At 38.4% G+C, this 20,116-nt stretch overlaps 2 protein-coding genes and 1 long non-coding RNA gene across 4 annotated transcripts in view; 1 reads left to right on the top strand and 2 right to left on the bottom strand.

Moving 5' to 3' along the window:
* Positions 1-7,477, bottom strand: part of Csl4 (exosome component 1 Csl4) — a 120,840-nt gene extending 113,363 nt beyond the window's left edge. The window contains exon 1 of the mRNA XM_067151402.2: positions 7,332-7,477. Coding sequence (XP_067007503.1) covers positions 7,332-7,365 — 34 coding nt within the window. The 5' untranslated portion in view covers positions 7,366-7,477. The remainder of the gene's footprint in view (positions 1-7,331) is intronic.
* Positions 7,478-11,475: 3,998 nt separating this feature from the next.
* LOC136877397 (uncharacterized) lies at positions 11,476-13,099 on the bottom strand. Its single transcript, XR_010860757.2, has 3 exons — positions 12,973-13,099; positions 12,374-12,514; positions 11,476-11,701 (listed from the first exon to the last, which is right to left on the bottom strand). It is a non-coding gene; the product is annotated as an uncharacterized lncRNA (long non-coding RNA).
* Positions 13,087-20,116, top strand: part of Ugalt (UDP-galactose transporter) — a 40,493-nt gene continuing 33,463 nt past the window's right edge. Inside the window, exons 1-2 of one of the 2 annotated variants that reach the window (XM_067151400.2) lie at positions 15,259-15,754; positions 15,854-17,109. In XM_067151400.2, the coding sequence (XP_067007501.2) occupies positions 15,666-15,754; positions 15,854-16,904 (1,140 nt within the window). In that variant the 5' untranslated portion in view covers positions 15,259-15,665 and the 3' untranslated portion in view covers positions 16,905-17,109. Of the gene's footprint in view, positions 15,755-15,853; positions 17,110-20,116 lie in introns of those variants that run through there. The other variant, XM_067151399.2, reaches the window with a different exon arrangement.

Raw genomic sequence — 20,116 nt, 5'->3', positions numbered from 1 at the left:
CTGAAGTCACCTAGTAGGAAGAGCTTATCTTTAATTGGTACTTTCAAGATGGTTGTGAAAAGCAAGTTATAGAACTGGTTCGTAGCATCTTTGTCAGCATTTAATGTAGGAGCATAAACAGAGATGAGAATCATGAAACTATCTCCAGCTAGTGGTATACGGAGAATCATTTTTCACTAATTGCAGTTGGGACAAGTTGGTGATTAACAACTATATTTGTCTTCATGGCAAATCCAACGCCATAAATAAGATGCTCTCTATCCTTCTTACCCTTCCAAAAGATGGTATATCCTGAACTGGATTCAATAAATTTGCCTTCACTGGATAATCTTATTTCAGTCAAGGCAGCTACATCAATATCCAATCTAGAAAGCTTGTGGGCAACAAGAGCTGTTCTCCTTTCAGGTCTGTCGCTCTCTTTCGTGTCAAGCAGTGTTAGGACATTCCATGTTGCAATTATGAATGGTTTTCCTCGATTGTTTCAGCCACCCAACCGTACAAAAGTATGACTTCTGGTGTTTAACCCACATTTTCTAGGGCCTTATCCTTTTGGGGTGGGCAGCAGTGATCCTAAATAGGCCTGCCCAAACACAGGTGCAGGACCGAATTCCCAAGAAGTCACAATTCTTAGAAAGACGACCATCACATACCTGCTGCCAACATGCAGATCCAAACTGAAGGCTTCCAGTTTCACCTGAGAACCTGGAGTGAAAAGTGACAGCTAAAGAAAGTGCCACTGGCGTGTACTTTTTTAGGGTGGATCACAGCTTGCCAGGAAATGATCCACACACTACGATTTCAGAATCATTCACAACAGCACATAGCTTGAGACATGTGGTGTCAAACACCGAAAATGCAATGGACTGCTGCTGACTCAAGGAAAACCAAATAGTGCCTTCATAGCCAGTCTGCCTGGCATTTTCGCTTCCGCTTCATTCACCGTACCAAAACCCATCTTCTCCACCGAGTAAACTATTGAGTAATGGTATTTCAGTAGCATTTACTCTACAGAGGGCCCACTGTCCTCCTACAAGGTCTCATCCGCCCAAAGCCGTTGGCTATTGTAGGGGATCAGGTATTTTTCCACAGCCTGACACTCAGCATGCAGTTGCTGGCTGTATAGTCTACCCCATTCTGTAGCAGGACAAACCTGTTCATATATATACTAACTGGATAGTAAGACAAGATAGTAAAACAAAATAAGAATAGTGATATTTTAAACCATAATCTTATAACTCTATGTAAAGATTAAAAGAAATCGGAACTGGAACAAAAAAGAAGCAAGAAATGGAATGTCATTTATTATCAGAATGTTGATGCTATCTTAGGCATAGAATATGTCAACGATCAGGTATCATACAACATCAGACCATAAACAAAATGACCTTGCAAACTGAACATAATCCTAAAGCGGAGGGCTGTAAGTTGTGTCAACAAACCATAGGTTGTCTGGGTGGAGGTTGTAGCACCTCCACGATCGCATTCATCTCGCAGCCATTTACTGCTCCTTTGCCAGTCAACTGACCAGCCACCTTGCTTGTCCTTGCTTCTTTAGGGTCAAGAAGGTACTCCTGGAATTGGATTTCAAATTTCCCATATCCCGCATAGGTCCATGCAATGCCATGAAGGTAAACTGCCACAATTTCTAAGGGAGTTTTGGATCTAGAGTTGAGCTGCCTTTGGATACAGAAGAACTAAAAACTGTATAAACAATGATGATAATTTTCCTATCCCTATCTTGTAACATTATTTCTCAAAAACTTCTACAAATATTCGGTGCTTCTAAGTGCCCCTACACCACTAGCAATGATGCTTAAAAAAATATATATAAATAATTAAAATGGGTTGACCAGGAAGAAAATAAAAATTTAGATGAAACTGAGGCAGAACAATGCAAGGAACTTCCAGTAAAACCACTCGCTGACCACGGAAACACCAGCACAAATTACACCAAAAATTTCCACAGTCCATTGCACTCGGCCATAAGCTAGCAACTGCTGAGAAAAATCAACTGTCAAAATCACAAAATCTAGCCTACAAGGTGAGACTTCAAAACAAGGCAATAAGCAAGCAAGCACGCATGTAAACCAATAATTACCTGTAAACACCCGCTCAAGTGACCATGACGAAGCTTTGGGAGAAAGTAAAACGTATCATCTTTATTTTTCCTGGACAATGAAGTGTCTACAACAATGTTCATGGTGACGAAGTGAAGGATGATGATGATGATGATGTTTGTTGTTTAAAGGGGCCTAACATCTAGGTCATCGGCCCCTAATGGTATGAAATGATATGACAAATTTGAAGTCTAGTCCAGAATCCTCCACTGATCAGAATTCAAAACATGAGGACGAAGAATGAATGGATGGATGGATATGAATTTAAAACGATCAGTAGAACCGACCCACGGTGCCTCACATGCACAGAAGCTGGCGAAAAACAATAGCATTACTGATCAAGGGACTGCTTCTATAGCACGATACTGAATCGATGATACTTGTAGTCGAAAGCAGTCCAAAATCCAAGTCATCGGCCCCTCATACTGGTACTTATCGCTAGAAAAGTAGAACCATTGTATTTGTCATATTGTGGTACTAATCAAGAGTAGTGTAGACTCGTGGTATTCCACACATTATGGTACTACTCACAGGTAATGAAATTCACACATGTATTACAGACCTACGATGTTTCGCACATTGCGGCACCATTTACAGGCAATGCAAACCTATGGGGTTCATCACATAAGAGTACTAACCACAGGGACTCGTACTATCCCGTGGTGTTCCTCATATAGTGGGTACTAATCATAGGCAAGCCAGAACCATGGGTTCCGTCATCCCATGGTGTCACTCATATAGTGCTACTAATCACAGGTACTGTAAAAGCCGCCACACACTCGTTTGTTACTAATCACAAACCTATTTGATACCTAACGTAGTGATACTACGCGCAAGTAAAAGCGACCCATGATGTTCCCTGCGTGGTGGTACTAATCACAAGTAGTTTCATGGTTCTAATATAATCATCCCTTGGTTGCCCCTTTTAGTCTCCTCTTACAACAGGCAGGGGATACCATGGGTGAATTCTTCGTCTGCGTCCCCCACCCACAGGGGGTTGTGTGTTTGGTCCGCGAGAGGTATTTTACTTGCTTCAAGTCCACCGGCAAGGCGGTTAGGACCCCCCTATCTGCCAACTGGGACGTGCCACATGAGAGTATCACCTCTTCCCCTGCTATGCAAGCGTAGCAGGTTCGTGGACGAAGTGAAGGATTGGCTTGATAAAAGAAATATGCCAACATATTCAACCATATCAGATATCTGGACAGGGTAGTCACAGAAGATAACAGAGCCATACAAAGTTCAAAAACCAGTACAGTTTATAGTCAAAGTGAAAATGCTTTTAAAAACCTGCCAGAATTGTACCCAAATAAGTGATTAATATTCACACTATGTTATTTGAGACTAGATATGGAGTACAAGGGTTAAACCTCCAACTTGGACAATGTCATATTGCATTAAACATGCTTGCCAACGTCTGTGCATTAAGCAGCAAGTTAAAACAGCACATTCTATGTTCGGGAGTGAACAAAAGTTGAATTAATGAACACACTCACCCTCCTATTAACTGACAAAAAGTGATAGTGCAAGATCATCTTTGGCCTCCTTTGGTTAGATTAAGTCCCAGACTTGCATGGCAAGCAAAAGGAGTCTAGGATGCCCCTAGGTTAGCTGCCGCAAAGCAGCCAACAGGCTTTTAGTATCCACTAGTGACAAGACCATTGGTCTGGTTTGGTTATGTCCGGCGAGTGACGGCTTCTACTGACTTATTACCGGTAATAAATCAGTGAATTTAAATTTCTTATTAGTTAACGTAATCAAGTGGCAGATCGAGCAATCACGTCAGGGCACATGCCATAACAGTTTCAAATCGATGGTTTTCTTATTTTCAACGAACGTGGCAGTATTGTGGCCAGATATGATGCAAGCTCTGCCAGAGACAATAGAAAACTTCTTCATAACAGTTAGCCAATAAGAGCACAGACAACTGTAGCATTTTTCAGATTTACACTCTCGCTTTTTGGGGCAGGTCAGTTAAGTCCCTGATGAGCTTAAAGAGAGCCTCTTTCATCTCTCCTACTTAAGGCATTGCTTCAAATCATTTTCCTATGAATTTTCTCTTTCATAACCATGCGATTTGAGTACAAAAGTGACATCCAAAGTGCTTTATCCACCAATTATTCATCACTGAGATAGATGAAATAATGGAAAGAATCAAATAGCAGAACAAAAACAAAAAATAAAAATCTCATGCCTCTGCAGATGATGTAGTAACATAGAGAAACACAGAACCAGAAGCAAAGCAGTAGTATAGTTAGTCAGCCAGTAAAGAATGAGAACTAATGTCACTTATGGGAGAAAGCAAGATGTGGACCATTTCTGCAAAATGGACAGTGTCCTCAAGAAGATAAATGTGCCATGCAGAGCTCAAAAAAACAGTGCCCAAACCTCAATAAAATCCACACTGGTAATTTATAATAGCATCTTTATACCCATCATCACTACAGCCTTGAAACCTGCACTGTCACCAGCAGAGATATGAGCTAACATCAACGTGTAGAAATAAATGGAGATGAGGTGTATGTGACCACTGCAATCAACATTGTGAGAGAAATCGTGTCCTAAAGTACCCCAAAAGAGGGACCTCCGTAGCAAAATTCTGCCTGAAGGAGTAATTATTAATAGTATACAAGACAAGAAAGGACAATGTCCGAAATCAACTAATAATGTTAACAAGTCCAAATAAAACAGTGATTACTTTCAAGTCCCACGTAATGAAACTGCTTTAGTTACACACTGAGGCTGCATTTTTAAATTTTTTTTTTTGTTATTGGCTTTACGCCGCGCCGACACAGAAAGGTCTTATGGCGACGAATGGATAGGAAAGGCCTAGGAGTGGGAAGGAAGCAGTTGTGGCCTTTATTCAGGTACAGCCCACTATCTCCCGGATGCAAGCTCACAGCCGCACCCCCTGACCACACGGCCAACTCGCCCGGTGGTGGGGCTGCATCTAACCAAAGGGACTTCCTTATATCACTCCTGAAATCAAACAGACTAATTCCATGTAGTTACCGGTACACAAGGACTGGTTAGAGGGGGGGGAGAAGAAAGCAAGCTAGAAACGAAACGACCCAGTCAGAGAACCATGTTGTAAACTGCTCCGCAAGAATGACTTCCCTAAAACATTTCTGTAAAGAGTAACTCTGATTTGTTAAGATTTGCACATTGTACATATTTCGACTAACTCATTAGCGCAGTGCGTTGCCAGATGGCAACTATTTTTGCGCCTTTTCCTTTTACTACTGTTGGCAACAAGAAAGAATCTGGAAGGCTGTGGTATCATCTGACAGAGAAATGTTTGTAGAAATGAATAATCACATATATTTACTTTTAAAATCTATTGTTGTGACACAAGAAGTGATGGACTGTTGATTATTTTCAGATTCCCACAAAATTTGTTGTGACAACGTTCGGTGGACTGTTGGTTATTTTCAGATTCCCGCAAAATGGCTGCCGGCTTTGCTTAAGTATGATATAAAATTTATAAATTTGTTTCATTAGATTATGTTTATGACAGTGCTGTGCACACTTCATTACATATGTTGTAAGCATTTGAAATAGTATGAGTAAACAATGCCGTAGTAGTGCTTTTGAATCTTTAGCCGTATGGCAACACTAGGCATTTATACACAGTAAAATTACTGCAGCTGTCAGATCATGTTACTTTATCCTAATTCACACATCTTCTTTACAGGAAGGGATTTTCCCTTTCAGAAGCACTGGATATGCTACTGACTGAAGATCTCGATGGTGATATTTCTGTGGAATCGCCCTATGTAAATGTACTTACAGGTGAGATCTCTGGTGATGAAGGTGATGGCAAGCTTATTGATAATCTCAGCTCTCAACTGTTATGTGACAGTGCTGGAATAAAGCTTGTAAATAATTAAATACTTGGGATTAGTTACAATGGTGAAGGTGTATTACCAAAGGATGAAGTGCCTTTTGCGTCTACTGATGCAAGATCTGTTTCAATACCCGAAACTGCAAAACAGTGGATAACTTATAGAGAAAAGAATAAATCAAATTATAAACCAAGATGGACTGAAGGGGCTGATTTCCAGACCCTAATTATAACCAGTACAAATCTATGACAATTGTTGACATTTTTGAATTGTTTGTGAATAAGAAGCTGATCGAACATTTAGTTCAAGAGATCAAGACATATGCAATGTTTTAAAATTGTACAAACCCATAACTTCTGATGAAATTCGTTGCTTTATCGCCATACTTTTCATTTCTGGATCCATTAAGTTTCCCTCCAAGCATTCTTATTGGGACATGCAGGATGATATGAAAACACTGCGGTGTCCCAGTAGATGAGGAGGGACAGATTTCTCCAGATATGTCTTTCTCCACTTTGATGAGAATACACAGGTCAATGAGAAGGATAAAGTTTGGAAAATTCGGCCAGTAATGGAAATGTTGAAGGAGAAATGTGTCAAGAATTTTGTCCCAGAGCAAGATTTGTCGAATGATGTGTGCAATATTTCATCTGGCACAGCTGCAAACAATTTCATGGTAAGCCAATACAGTTTGGTTTTAAACTTTGGTGTCTAAATTCAAAACAGGGTTACTTGGTCAGTTATTAATTATACCAAGGCAAGGAACCTAAATCTAAACGAGAAGGTGTGTTTGGTAAAGCTGCAAGCCCTCTGCTGGTGCTACTAGAGGAGATTCCAGAGAAGAAAAGGAATCTACAGTACAATTTATTCAGGGTGCAGTGCTGTTCTCATATCTGAACTTTCTTGGATATTCTGCTATTGGAACTTTTGAGAGAAAACAGAATTCCAAAGGAATGCCCAATGACAAGCTAAGCTTGTTTTTCCAACAAAAAACAAAAAAAAACAAAAAAAAAAGAACGGGGTTTATTTCACACAGCTATGGAAATGAACGATGGCCACCTCTACGTAAGGTGGACGGACCATGCCATCGTCACAATGCTGTCTACATACTGTATGTGACACCCAAGAAGTGGTTCCAGTGAGAGGTTTTCTAAGCATCTGAAATGAACAGTAATGGTTGAAAGATCTAAGTTGATTTTCAAAATACAATTTTGCCATGGGCTGAACTGATACATTGGACCAAAATGTTGGCTATTATTGGTTTGGGATTTGAGACAAGAAAAATGCTGGTCCTTGTTTATGTGGATGTTGGAAATAGCTATGCAAAATAGCTGGCTACTGTATAAGAGATCCAGGAATCAGAACATACCACAATTAGACTTCAGGAGGGAAGTAGCCAGCATGTACCCGAGAAGGTATAAAGTGTTGCCTAGAGGTTCTGGAAGGCCATCTTCTTATGTAGGATCTTCATCACACTACTATGTTTCAGATGGAATAAAGTATGATGGGACTGATCACCTTGTCCAGCACACACCGGAAAAGAAAAAGAGGATGTGTGCAAACAATTCTTACAAGTGATCAGCTTTAACAGCTTCATTTCAAGTAATACTAATCCCGTATTGACTATAATCAATCAATGAATATTCAAGAAAAACTTAAATATTATAATTAAGCCTATTCAATACAATATATAATTTATTAATATCTAGGACATGTTTTGTCCCCTAAGGGACATCATCAGCTAATAATAAATTAATATTAATATATCAGAAATAAATATTAAAATTGGAAAGACACATTAAAATTTTTGACAATTTAAAATAAGATCTTCAAATTTTGTTAAAATTGTAAGTCATAAGACAGGTAAAACAGTCAAATTGTCCATATTTCTCTTGTTGATGTTCTTGGAAAATATCAGTTTTGCTTATAAAATCTTAAAATATCATTTGTTGTAAAAAGCACACTTGATTTGTATTCCTTGATGAAAGATTTGTTGAAACTTAATAAGCATTCCTTACATGGTATACTAAAATTTAAATGCTTCAGAATTTAAAGTCAGATCGGGGCCGTGATGGTAAAGTTCTGTGTGGTAATGGATATAATTTTATTCCTTATATATTGTATTGAATAGGCGGACCGCTTAATTATAATATTTATCTTGAATATTCATTGATTGATCAAACAATTCTTGTTCATCTATTGTCAGAACAATGTGCTCCAAGTGTGAAGTTGGGCTCTGGATTGATTGCATAATTCCCTTCCAGAGAAGACAGTAATTCTCTATCCCTGTGCCTAATGCGTAAGTATTGAGGGTAGGCTTTTATCTGCCTCACAAAATACTGACTACTGTAGTTACTTTATAGTGTGTAACTGCATCTAAAGTTCTTTGGTTCTTCGTTTTCTTATTTTATTCTATTCAGGTAGATGGTGAGGACCTGCCGTGAGTGACAAGATTCAAGTATCTTGACTCCACAATCACTAATGATGGCCGACTTGTCAAAGAGGTCAATGCAAGGATATTTGCAGCCTGGATGAAATGGAGAACAATAACCGGTGTCACTTTTGACCGGAGGATGATTCAAATCAAAATTCTATTGCACTGTCCTGTTGCACTGTACGGTTTCGAATGTTGGCCAACTACAACTGAGACAGAGTGTCGACTGGACGTCATGGAGACTAAGATGCTGAGGTTGACAGCTGACATCACTAAACTGGAGCGCATCTCCAATGAATCCATCAGGGAGAGATTTGGCATTGCACCGATTCAAGTAAATATGCGCGAGTTGTCTATGATGGTTTGGACATGTACTAAAGGCAGGCGCTGACACTATCGCGAAGATGGGTTACATGTTGGAAGTCGCCGGTAGAAGGCCAAAAGGACGACCAAAACAGCGATGGGCCGCTACCCTTCACAAAGATCTGAAGAGCATCAATCTCCACCCTGACATGGCCCAGGACAGAACTAAATGGAAATAATAATATAAGAGAATTTATTGGACTCCAACCTATTCAATACATTACAGGATGTTAACATTTTTAGTTAAACATCGTTAAAATGGAGACATGTTTCGCCCTCATGTGGGGCATCATCAGTCATATCAAAGCACCTCAAAATTAAACCAGACGTCTGGTTGGAAATTATGAACATAATATGTAAGAAAGAATACATTAAAAACACGTACAAAGTCCTATCCAAAACGAAATAACAATAGACTAGTTACACATAGTAAAATACGTTAGTGGTTTCTTAATATTAAAATGAGGCCATCATATACACAGTATAAAAATGGAAGTAATCAAAGTCCATATGATATTGAGTTTGATGGTAGTTCTACGTAGTATATACAAAAGTTGGCCAAATAAAACACAATTTATAATTACTGTACACTTATTTATAATTGTTAAAATTGATGAGGTAAAACATTCCAATTTGTCTATTTGTAATTTGGCTCCAACCAAAATAATTCGCCCTGGGATTCATGAGGTAGTCAACTCCGTTGGTCACATTCTATTTGAATGGAGTGCACAGTGCAATTACTTGTAAAGAACTAAATGGAGTCGATGAATCCATGTAGCGGACCCCGCCAGCAGGAGGAACAAACGCTGAAGAAAAAGAAGAAGTCCCAGTGAGTGTTTTGTTATGACAGGCAACAAATAATACGTATGTCTCTCCATACTGCAAATGTTGTTTTCCTTTGTTCAATAAATATATATATATATTTTTTTTAGCTGTGATGTGAATAAAAGGTGGTATTCCATATTCTTAGAATAAATAATGCTTAGATTTTCCAACACTGTTATTGTACAACAAACATAAATCTACTTTGTAACCTAAATTTTTCTTTCAAAACTCTCTGTTAAAATATACGTAGTGCAAGCGCCTAGTGTTGCCATATGGCAACATCAAATATCTCCCAAAATTCTGAAGCTTGATTCATTAGTTTATTTTGGTCTCAAACATGTGGTAAATCATTTAAAAAATATTTAAAAAGAAAAAATTAATTCTGGCGCTAATGGGTTAATCAGAACCATGATTCCTTAACATAACCCAACCTGAAAGAGGGAAAGGTACCTATTCAATACTTGCTGATGTACGATTCGGAGGGGCCGATGACCTTCGATGTTAGGCCCCTTAAAACAAGCATCATCATCATCATCATCATCATGTACGATTAGGAAAAGAGAAAAAATACCAATGGACTGGATTTACATCGTCAAGGAAGATGTGCAGATTGTAGCCTAAAGAAGAATGATTCTAGGCCTTATTCAATGTTTAAGATGTGCAATGTTCATTTGTGCTGCAATGTCAAGAAAAACTGACATAAGCAAGAGTGGATGTAAGCACAATTCTGTTTACTGGTAATTTTCTGTTGTGATGATGATGATGCTTGTTAACACTAATGCGTTCATGGCCTGTACTTGTGGACATGATATGGGCTCGACTGTGACTTCCTCGTGAACAGTCGAGATTTTCTTCTGAAGACGTGGAGCAAAGTTCTCTGCGAAACATAAAGAGTTTCACCTTGTTTTCTTGATACGGCATAGGTAAAGCTCTAGAGGCTACTCCACAATGTTAGTAACACAAAGCTACTCTATGTGGCGCATGCGAAGTGACTGTCCTTTGTTTAATACTTAGGTTTCCACTAGTAACGCTACAACTGAGACAGAGTGTCGACTGGACGTCATGGAGATAAAATGCTGAGGTGGACAGCTGACGTCACTAAACTGGATCGCATCTCCAATGAATCCATCAGGGAGAGATTTGGCATTGCACCAATTCAAGTTAAAATGCACAAGTTGTCTAAGAAGGTTTGGACATGTACTAAGTGCAGGCGCCGACACTATTGCGAGTAGAATAGCAATGCTGCCAGCTCTTGCTTGTTGGTCTGATATGGCTATACATTTTTTCCTTGCCGTGCGGACAGTATGTGCTGCGGCGATAGAAAAGAGCCTCTCGAAGGGAGTGTGAACTCGAAGGGGCCACTGTTCTCATGACAGAGATTGGCATAAGCCCAAAATCCCATATCATAACTACATGATGATGCTTGTTGTTTAAAGGGGCCGTAACATCTGGGTCATTTTTGCTATTTGCTTTAAGTCGCACCGAAACAGATGGGTCTTATGGTAACGACCATGGAAAACCATATCCAGGGCTGCCGACAGGGGGGTTCGAACCCACTATCTCCAGGATATAACCTCATAGCTGCTTGCCCCTAACTGCACGGCCAACTCACCCGGTCGTCTGGGTCATTGGCCCCTCTATTGTGATGGTGACCAATGCAGGACATAATCTGACAATATACTGTCCATAATTATTTTTCATACTGACTATAGGCCTGTGCGTATTTATTCGAGTGTTAAACATATAGTTCTCTCAATTTCCTTGTTAACGATCGGCAACTCAAATGTTAAGCAGTACCCACTCCCCCACCCACCCCCCTCCTGGCAGTAACCAGATTTATGACTGTCTACAGTCCACCAAAAGCTGTAAAAGTAGTTAGCAGGACATAAAGCCAATAACATTAATGTCTAGTCACCTCTGTTGTGACCAATAGCATGCTTACTTTATCAGTGACAGTCCATATGGAGTACTTCAAAAGCATGTCTGTCCTGAAGCCAGCTCACTTGTCAGGTCTCCACTACTGCACAGCTGTACTCAGTTCTGTCCAGTCTTACTACTCGCTCTCAGAGTCTAAGTAGTTAATACAGGGAGTTGTTGTGTCTCGAGTTGGAGAAATCCTGGCACCCCATGGACAAAGAATGTAAACACAGCCAGCCTTTTTTTAACCTATGAGTTTGTTATGTTCAATAAAATACCATATGCTAGACAACGTTTCAAACAAAATTTAAACAAAAATGTATTTTATTGCTACCAAGATCAAGAATGGGTTAAAACAGCTGGAACTACAAAGAATTGTCAAAAAATGGATGGAAAATGAGACTGGAAGTAAGAGATTCACGGGCAGATCCAGAAAAAGGTGACTTGACCACATTAAAGGAGATTTAGAGGAATAAAGGCTGGAGAAGCAGTAGATCCAGGAGGAAACCTATCTTGATAGCAGTAGAGGACACTTGTAAACGACATCCAACAAGCTGGAGATGGTTTATGATTAATTACTCTGGTATATACAAATATAAGAATCCTACTGAGTTAATGACAGAGATCAGAACAAAAATTTAGCATGCTAGGCCTATTTCATTACAAATATAATTCTACTGAGCAATCCAGAAGATCTGGTAGCTTAATATTTTAAGTTTCGAACATCTTGAAGAGAAAAATCTAATGTACCGGTACCGGTAGTTACTGTATTTTTGTATACAGGTTTCAAATGCATCAATGTTAACTCGCCTCATGTTATCAAAACAAAGGTAGGCCTAATCATAATAAGGGTGCAATTTTCTATACTGTACCAGGCACACATATCAATTCTTGACTCATAGCAGTATCCGACACAGAGACGACTAAGAAATAGGAAGTATCTTCATTAATTTTGATAAATGCTGTTAAGACCTGGGTGAGGCTCTACAACACGTTTCAGCACATCTTCAGCTCTGAAATGAATCAAAATGAATTAAAAACACTGGACAATATCTAACCAACACAATACACCTAATATTACAACGAGAGTAAAAAAACTTGATAGACTGAACACGATCAGAAGTGATGGCTGAAGTTAGCGTATCTGTTTCATAACATTTGTTGAAGAGAAATAACAGTTATACTTCACTAGTGAATGATAGTTAGCAGATTCTGAAAGAAAATTAGCCTCATCGACATTTACTAACTAAATATTAAAGAATGCTTCCCTATAATGCAGTGTATTAAAATATATTCAAGTTTTAAAAAAAACTATAACCTCACTTCTGAAGTTCCGTCAAGAAAATTGTATAATATATCAGTGAAGCTTATTTATCTTTCATAACAATTTAAGAAAGCAAAATGCAGTTTCTTATCAGTTCTCATGTTTACATTTGTATACTGTTAGCAAGTTTTCATGGTTTTTATTTACCAATACAGCCAACATACACAATTACACATCGCCTTCAACCTGCGGAAATGTTCTGGTCATGTCCGGTTTAGCCAGAAGCCTATAACACATTGGGATGATTACCATATTTAACCTTATAGACATATTGTATATTGGCGTTCTTAACTGAACTCCAAAGACAAGAATTCGCTGGCTCCGGTTTCAAACAGTGTCAATTAAAGATACAAATCTTCTTTCTATATTGGCAGAAACGTTAAAATGATTGTATCGTATGCATTGCGCAACACACAATTCTCTTTGGCGCAACATTGCCTCTCTGTTTGGTTAGGTTGGTTTTACTGATAAAACTATTGTGCAGTGTTTTCGAATGCGGTTTTCAGTTACTTCGTTCTTGGAGTTCCTAATGAGTGGTTCGTGGTAGTGGCTAACAGCAGGTTAAGAGGTAAGAAGCGCGAGTTCCTGGAGAAGTGTGTGAGTAATAAGATGGAATGTGACTTCAGTGGAGAAGAGAAATCTGCGAATAATACAATTACCGTCGGTACACAAGAATCTGTGGAAGTTCTCCAGAAGAGTAACACATTCGGTCCAGGAACGTCTGCCATCAAGAGTAAAAATCTAAACGAAGATCGGTCCAAGATAGGCCTAAGGAAGAAACACGTTCAGAGTTGTACGAGAGGATCGAGGAAGTTCTCACCATTCTATAGAAGGAGGCACAGGAAAGGAATTATTTTACCGACCAAATTTTTACTAGGTGGGAATATTAACGATCCTCTTAATCTGAATAGTATGCAAGATGAAGAAGTGAATAAAACTATGAATGCTGTTACGCCTACATCGTCACCCTTGCCTACACCCACACATAGTATAGAGAAGGTTGAAGTATTAATTCCTCCAAATGCTGAAGACCCACTTAGTCTTATGGACTGCAGGGATGATACGAAATATAAACAAAAATTAACGTCGCACAATATGGCTTTTCGAAATAAACAGGGTGGGATGATGCCGCAGTCTGAATGTGATGAAATAAGTAAAGCCGCTTCCGAAAATAAGTCGGTCGAGTGTACGCCAATCTCAGACGGTGATCCGAAAGTTGGTCGTATCTCTACAGCACCTGGTCAAAGCGATACTAATATTTCGGTGAATAAAAATGGCAAGAATTGTGAATCTGGCATGAAACGAAGTACCGGTAGTAAAACCTCGGGAGATGATGCAGGTGCTTTGGCAATTGGTAAGAAGAAAAAGACGAATCCGATAGTGAGCCCTGTTGTACCTCAGCCTGGATCATGGAGAAGACAGTCTCATGCACGTAGTGGATTTCAACCCAGGCGTTATAATACATCCAGAAGTGAAAAGGGAAAGAAGCAGCAGATGCCAAATTTCCGAGCAAAAGATGCAAGATTTCAGTATGGCAACTATTCAAGATACTATGGTTATCGAAATCCTGCACATGAAGTTGATCCACGATTGAAGTGCTTCGCTGAAAGACGTGAAATATTTCACAACAAGGATGTTTTGGATATTGGATGTAATATTGGGCATATAACATTGACGATTGCTCGTGACTTTAATGCAAAGAGTGTTGTGGGCGTTGACATTGATCGCTCTTTGATTGACATTGCGAGGAAGAACGTGAAACATTATGTGAAGTGCGCGCAGCCATCTTCAAGTGATCAAGGGCCATCAAGTAGCAAGTCATTTCCAATATCAATGTCCGTTTTGTATGGGGAAATCAACTTTGGTAATTTAAATGGAAGTTCTTCGCAACGCACAAGTTTCCCGGATAATGTTTCGTTTGTTCAAGGAAATTATGTGTTAGAAACGGATGATCTACTATCAACCGAAAGGGCGCAATTTGATGTAATATTGTGTCTTAGTCTTACTAAGTGGATACATCTTAACTGGGGCGATATGGGCCTGAAGAGAGCGTTTAAACGAATGTATGTACAGCTTCGTCTGGGAGGTAAATTGATTCTTGAAGTACAACCTTTGGAATCCTATAAGCGTAAGAAGACCTTGACTGAAACCATCTACAGAAATTTCAACAGCATGGAATTTATGCCGGAGCAGTTTATTCACTATCTTTTGTCTTCAGAAGTGGGTTTCACCGACTGTGAAACGATCGGTACACCTCGGCACAAATCTAAAGGTTTCCAGAGACCGATTCACATATTAACAAAGGGTGAACTCTCGCCCTCGCAATTAGCTGAATGTGGTGAATTACCTCAAGTTTCAAATTTGTGTCCTACGGGTAAAAATGAGGTACAGGGAAAAAATATTGAGAGTTAACTAAGTAAAATATTGTGGAGGAGGGAGTAGTACCCGACGGAAGATTTGAAATACTGCATTACGACGGATAGTTTTGCTTTTACAATTTCGTATCGTTATTTGACTGTGATTCATGGAATCCGAGAATTTTCTGCTATTTGAACTTTATTACCTATGGTAAAATCACTGTAGTATCCTTCTATGTTCTTTGCACGAGTGGGTTGGTGTTCTTTGACCACCGGCTGATTAGCTATGTTGCCACAGTAGGTAGTCATTGATAAACAAACTCGGCATGCTGTTGTGGCGCTTTACGGAACCGGATTTGCATCTGTCATACCGGGATAATTTATAACAGTTCAGTGATAAATGTGAATATTAAATTTGTTGTGATGTTAACCAGTAGCCTGTTACTCGTATAAAAACCAGTGTACCAGGAATATTTTTCATTTATGATTCCTTGTGATAACCATAAAAATGCAAAGTGTGGATGTGGCAGTTCATGCGGCACAGTTCCCAATGATGGAATTGTTATCAGGCGGTAAGGGTTATTTTTAATGCCTAGGTATGCAGTATATTTAATAATATAACTATATCTAATTTTGAAGTTTACATGTTGATTTTTCTTTTTGACTGTCAGTGTGATGAGGTCACCCAACTTAGGCAAACCATCTGATATTACTGCAGAACCAGCCATGAAGAAAGAAAACAGAAACAATTTGATGCTGAAATATCTGAGCCTGGTGACATTAACTCTTCAGAATGCTATACTAGGACTAAGCATGCGATATGCTCGTACACGAAGTGGTGATATGTTTTTATCATCTACTGCAGTTGTAATGTCTGAAGTAGTGAAATTATTTACATGTCTTGGTCTAGTTTACATGGAAGAAGGACACTGGAAGAAATGTGTACAAGCGTTACATGATACTATCATAAAACAACCAATCGATACTTTAAAAGTATGTGTTCCTTCATTAGTTTATATCATCCAAAACAACCTACTTTATGTGTCTGCATCACATCTTGATGCTGCTACCTACCAGGTAACTTACCAGTTGAAAATTTTAACCACTGCTATGTTTACTGTAGTTATTTTGCGTCGAAGTCTTTTATTTGTGCAGTGGGTGGCTCTGGTGATTCTCCTAATGGGTGTTATACTTGTACAGTTGGCACAAACTGACACAAATAGTACAGTTAATGGTTTGGAACAGAATAGACTCCTTGGTTTTGGTGCTGCCCTTTCAGCATGTGTACTTTCAGGATTTGCTGGGATCTACTTCGAAAAGATTCTGAAGGGCTCAGAAATCACAGTGTGGATGAGAAATGTCCAGCTAAGTTTCCTGTCACTCCCATTTGGACTCTTCACTTGCTTTATGCATGATTGGAGTAAAATACGAGAAAGTGGTTTCTTTTTCGGTTATGACTTTTTTGTATGGTACCTTGTAGTTTTACAAGCTGGAGGAGGTCTTATTGTTGCAATGGTTGTTAAATATGCAGACAATATTTTGAAAGGGTTTGCAACGTCATTGGCTATTGTAATTTCGTGTGTTGTGTCTATTTATCTTTTCAATTTTAATCTTACTTTTCAGTTCGCTATAGGAGCAGCTCTTGTAATATGTTCTATATTCCTGTATAATTATAGGCCCAAGGTGCCTGAACCTCAAGCTGGTATTACTTTAAAAGTGTAAGATTTCCCGTATTTTGTTTTATTTTAACGGTGTGGATGACTTTTTAAATTTGGTTGTGGAAATTGCTGATTGCTTGAATATAACGCTGTGTTTATGAAATTTTAGATCTGGTTTTGTTAATATTTTTGGAAACTGGTAATGTCTTGAGTGCTGGATTTTTGTCATGTGGCATTAAAATTATTAATTACTGTGCTAAGTTATCCAGTCTAAAGTATTTTTAGTTCATTTTGTTCTAACCCTGTAGAACAAATGTTTGGTGGAAATAGTAAATACTAACTATTTATGCAGTTTCTCAGTAAAACTTACCAAGATAGTACCAAACCAGTATTTTGATATAGTCCTATAATGATGGGCTATCTGTCTAAGAAATGTTACATTCAGCTGCATTAGTATAGGGCAATTGAGAAGTCGTTGTCCCCTTAAAGATGCTCTCTTTATCTATTAGAGCAATGATTGGGCATATGAGAGTTTATTGGCCAAATAATGTCCTTTAATGGGACTGATAATTTTATCATTTTTTTTTTCCTCCCGATAACGACAACGACCCAAGTTTTGCATAGGTTGGAGAGATAGACTTCGCCATTTCCCCCCGCAAATGCTCTGAAATTAGACTGTGTGTCAAGCATCGTGGTATAGGCCTACGCGCAGATCACTAAATGTGTGAATTACACTAATACAAGTCGTGTTGACTTCTCGTACCTTCCATAGATCAAAGGTGGTGAGTTCAATCTATTCCAGTGTTATGAATTTGAATGCAGCTGAGATTTTAAAGGGTGAATTTAGGTGACCGTGCTTGAAAACATTTAATGTCTATAATTTTGAATTTGTATTTCTAGAGTTTTAGTTTAAGATACAGCAGAATATTTCATTTAATTTAATTTTGCACAATGTGCATAAGTAGAGTACGGTAGCCTACATAATCTTAAATCTTAAGCACTTTCACAGAATATTCTACTTACTATATTTCAATTTAGAGTAATATTTAAAATATTGCTTAATATTGAACTGTACAAAACTATCTAGATCAGGGGTTTCCAAATGGCGGGCCGCACGTGGCCCGCGAAGACATTTTTGCGGCCCGCGAGAGCACTGTAAGAAATAATGTGAAGAAAAGTCACAAAAGTATTTATTAGCTTGTTCAAAAACATATTAATGTTTATACACCTTATAGACCCAAGTCAGAACTAATTACTCTTTAATACTAGTTCCTTTTTTCAAGTTTTCAATTGTTCTCAACAGATTATTTTTTATTTTAAAACATTTAAAATCCAAATTTCAAGTTATGATGTTATTATATTTTCGTCCCACTGACTACTTTTGATGGCTTTCAGAGACGCCGAGGTGTCAAAATTTTGTCCCATAGGAGTTCTTTTACGTGTCAGTAAATCTACCGATACGAGGCTGACGTATTTGAGCACCTTCAAATACCACCAGACTGAGCCAGAATCGAACCTGCCAAGCTGGGCTCAGAAGGCCAGGGCCTCAGCAGTCTCAGCCACTCAGCCCAGCTCCAAATTTCACTCTTTTATGCAGTTTTAAAATAATGTTTTAAGCAATTAAAATTATCAAACCCTCCTTTCAATTGAACTATGCATATTATTTCATAATGGTGCTTCTGTATTATTTGCTGAAGTTTACGAAAATTGGCCTATTCAAGTGCGGCCCACGAACACGACTAAGATTTCCAAAATGGCCCTCGAGCCCTTACAAATTGGAAACCTCTGATCTAGATCATCTTCTATGGTTTTGAATACAGTATGCCTGTTATAGGAAAATATACCAATCTCCATTTCTTTTTGGATGTGTACAAAATGAATGGGTCTGGTTGAAAAATATTTTCAAACTCTCCCTGTGGATCTATGCTGAGAAACACGAAGGCATTTTTATCTGCATACTGTTAAAAAAAAACCTTGTTTTTTAAAGGTCCAGAAATGAAGAATGTTCAATGTTGTTGTTATAGTTATTATCTAAATGAGAGAAAGAAAGTGTGCAGACTATTCAATAATAAAAATTCTGTGTTGTCGGCGCTCATTGAGTAGGGCCTACCACAAAATCGAAGTAAAAATACAACGTACAGCCAAATTTAAAATATTTTTCTCAAAGTTCATTGTAGAAACAAGCACCCTTCTTTTGAGCACAGTCATGTGTTTTACATCTTTTCTAATAAAGAATTACTTGGTGCATATTTGGTGACCATCAAGCCTAATCTCAACTGCATGCACACATAAACTTCTGGACTTGCTGCTTGTTGACAGTGAATCGAGCATTTCTGTTGATGTGTTGGTTGTTAGACAGTCTTACTTTAAAACAGCTTCCAGGATATGAAGTTGACATTATGATGATGATGATGATGATGATGATGATCATTATTTAATATTATTGTGATCTTCTTCAAAGCGACATATCCTGTAAAGAAGGAAAATGCTCCCTCTCTGTTTCATATAATTTACATCTAAGAAAGGGTAGATCTAGGTCAGATACCGTGAAGTTGCCAGTTGCAAAGTTTGCGAAGTATTGTTTCTTAAATAACCAGAACTTTAAAAGAAAAAAGGTTGGGGGGAGGGGGACATTGTGTCCTGTTATCTCTTATGACTTCAGATGCACAGTTGCTGCAAAAAAATAAACGGCTCTAAACTCTTGTCTAGCCTTAAAGTTTTCCATTTGATGGGTGTTATGAAAGTTAAGGCTCTATGCTCAGGTTTCTATTTGTGGAGATGATGATGGTAGCAACAATAATAACTGTATGACTTTGGTAACAGCAATAATTATATAACTTTTAGTTACCTAACAGGAGACCTTTTGAAATGGAGCTGTTCAGACAAACTGCAAAACCAATTTTGATGCATTTTTGAGTGGTTCATAAGGCTGAGTTAACTTTGTTGGGTAAACGCAAAGTGCTCTAACAGAAGTCTTTAACATGCCTGCAGTTATGATGTGATGTGAGTGTCAAGATATTTTCCCACTCTTCAAAAATCAATTGCTTGGCCACGTTTAAACATTCGGGATCACAAGTTGGACACTACCTCTGGTTCACTGAGATAGCAGTAGTGGAACTGTTGGTGATGTGGTTATCAATATACCTTTACCTTAAGAAGACATTCCAATCCTTTCATGAAGTTAATACCTTAACTGTTTGACCATCACAATCTAATCAAGATAATAGTTTGACGGATGCTTTGAATGTAAAACTTTTTTGAAATTTTAAGCAGTCT

This window comes from Anabrus simplex, chromosome 7 (assembly GCF_040414725.1).
Source record: "Anabrus simplex isolate iqAnaSimp1 chromosome 7, ASM4041472v1, whole genome shotgun sequence".
Lineage (NCBI taxonomy): Eukaryota > Metazoa > Arthropoda > Insecta > Orthoptera > Tettigoniidae > Anabrus > Anabrus simplex.
The sequence above is the reverse complement of the archived record's forward strand: the minus strand, read 5'-3'. Positions and strand labels throughout refer to the sequence as shown.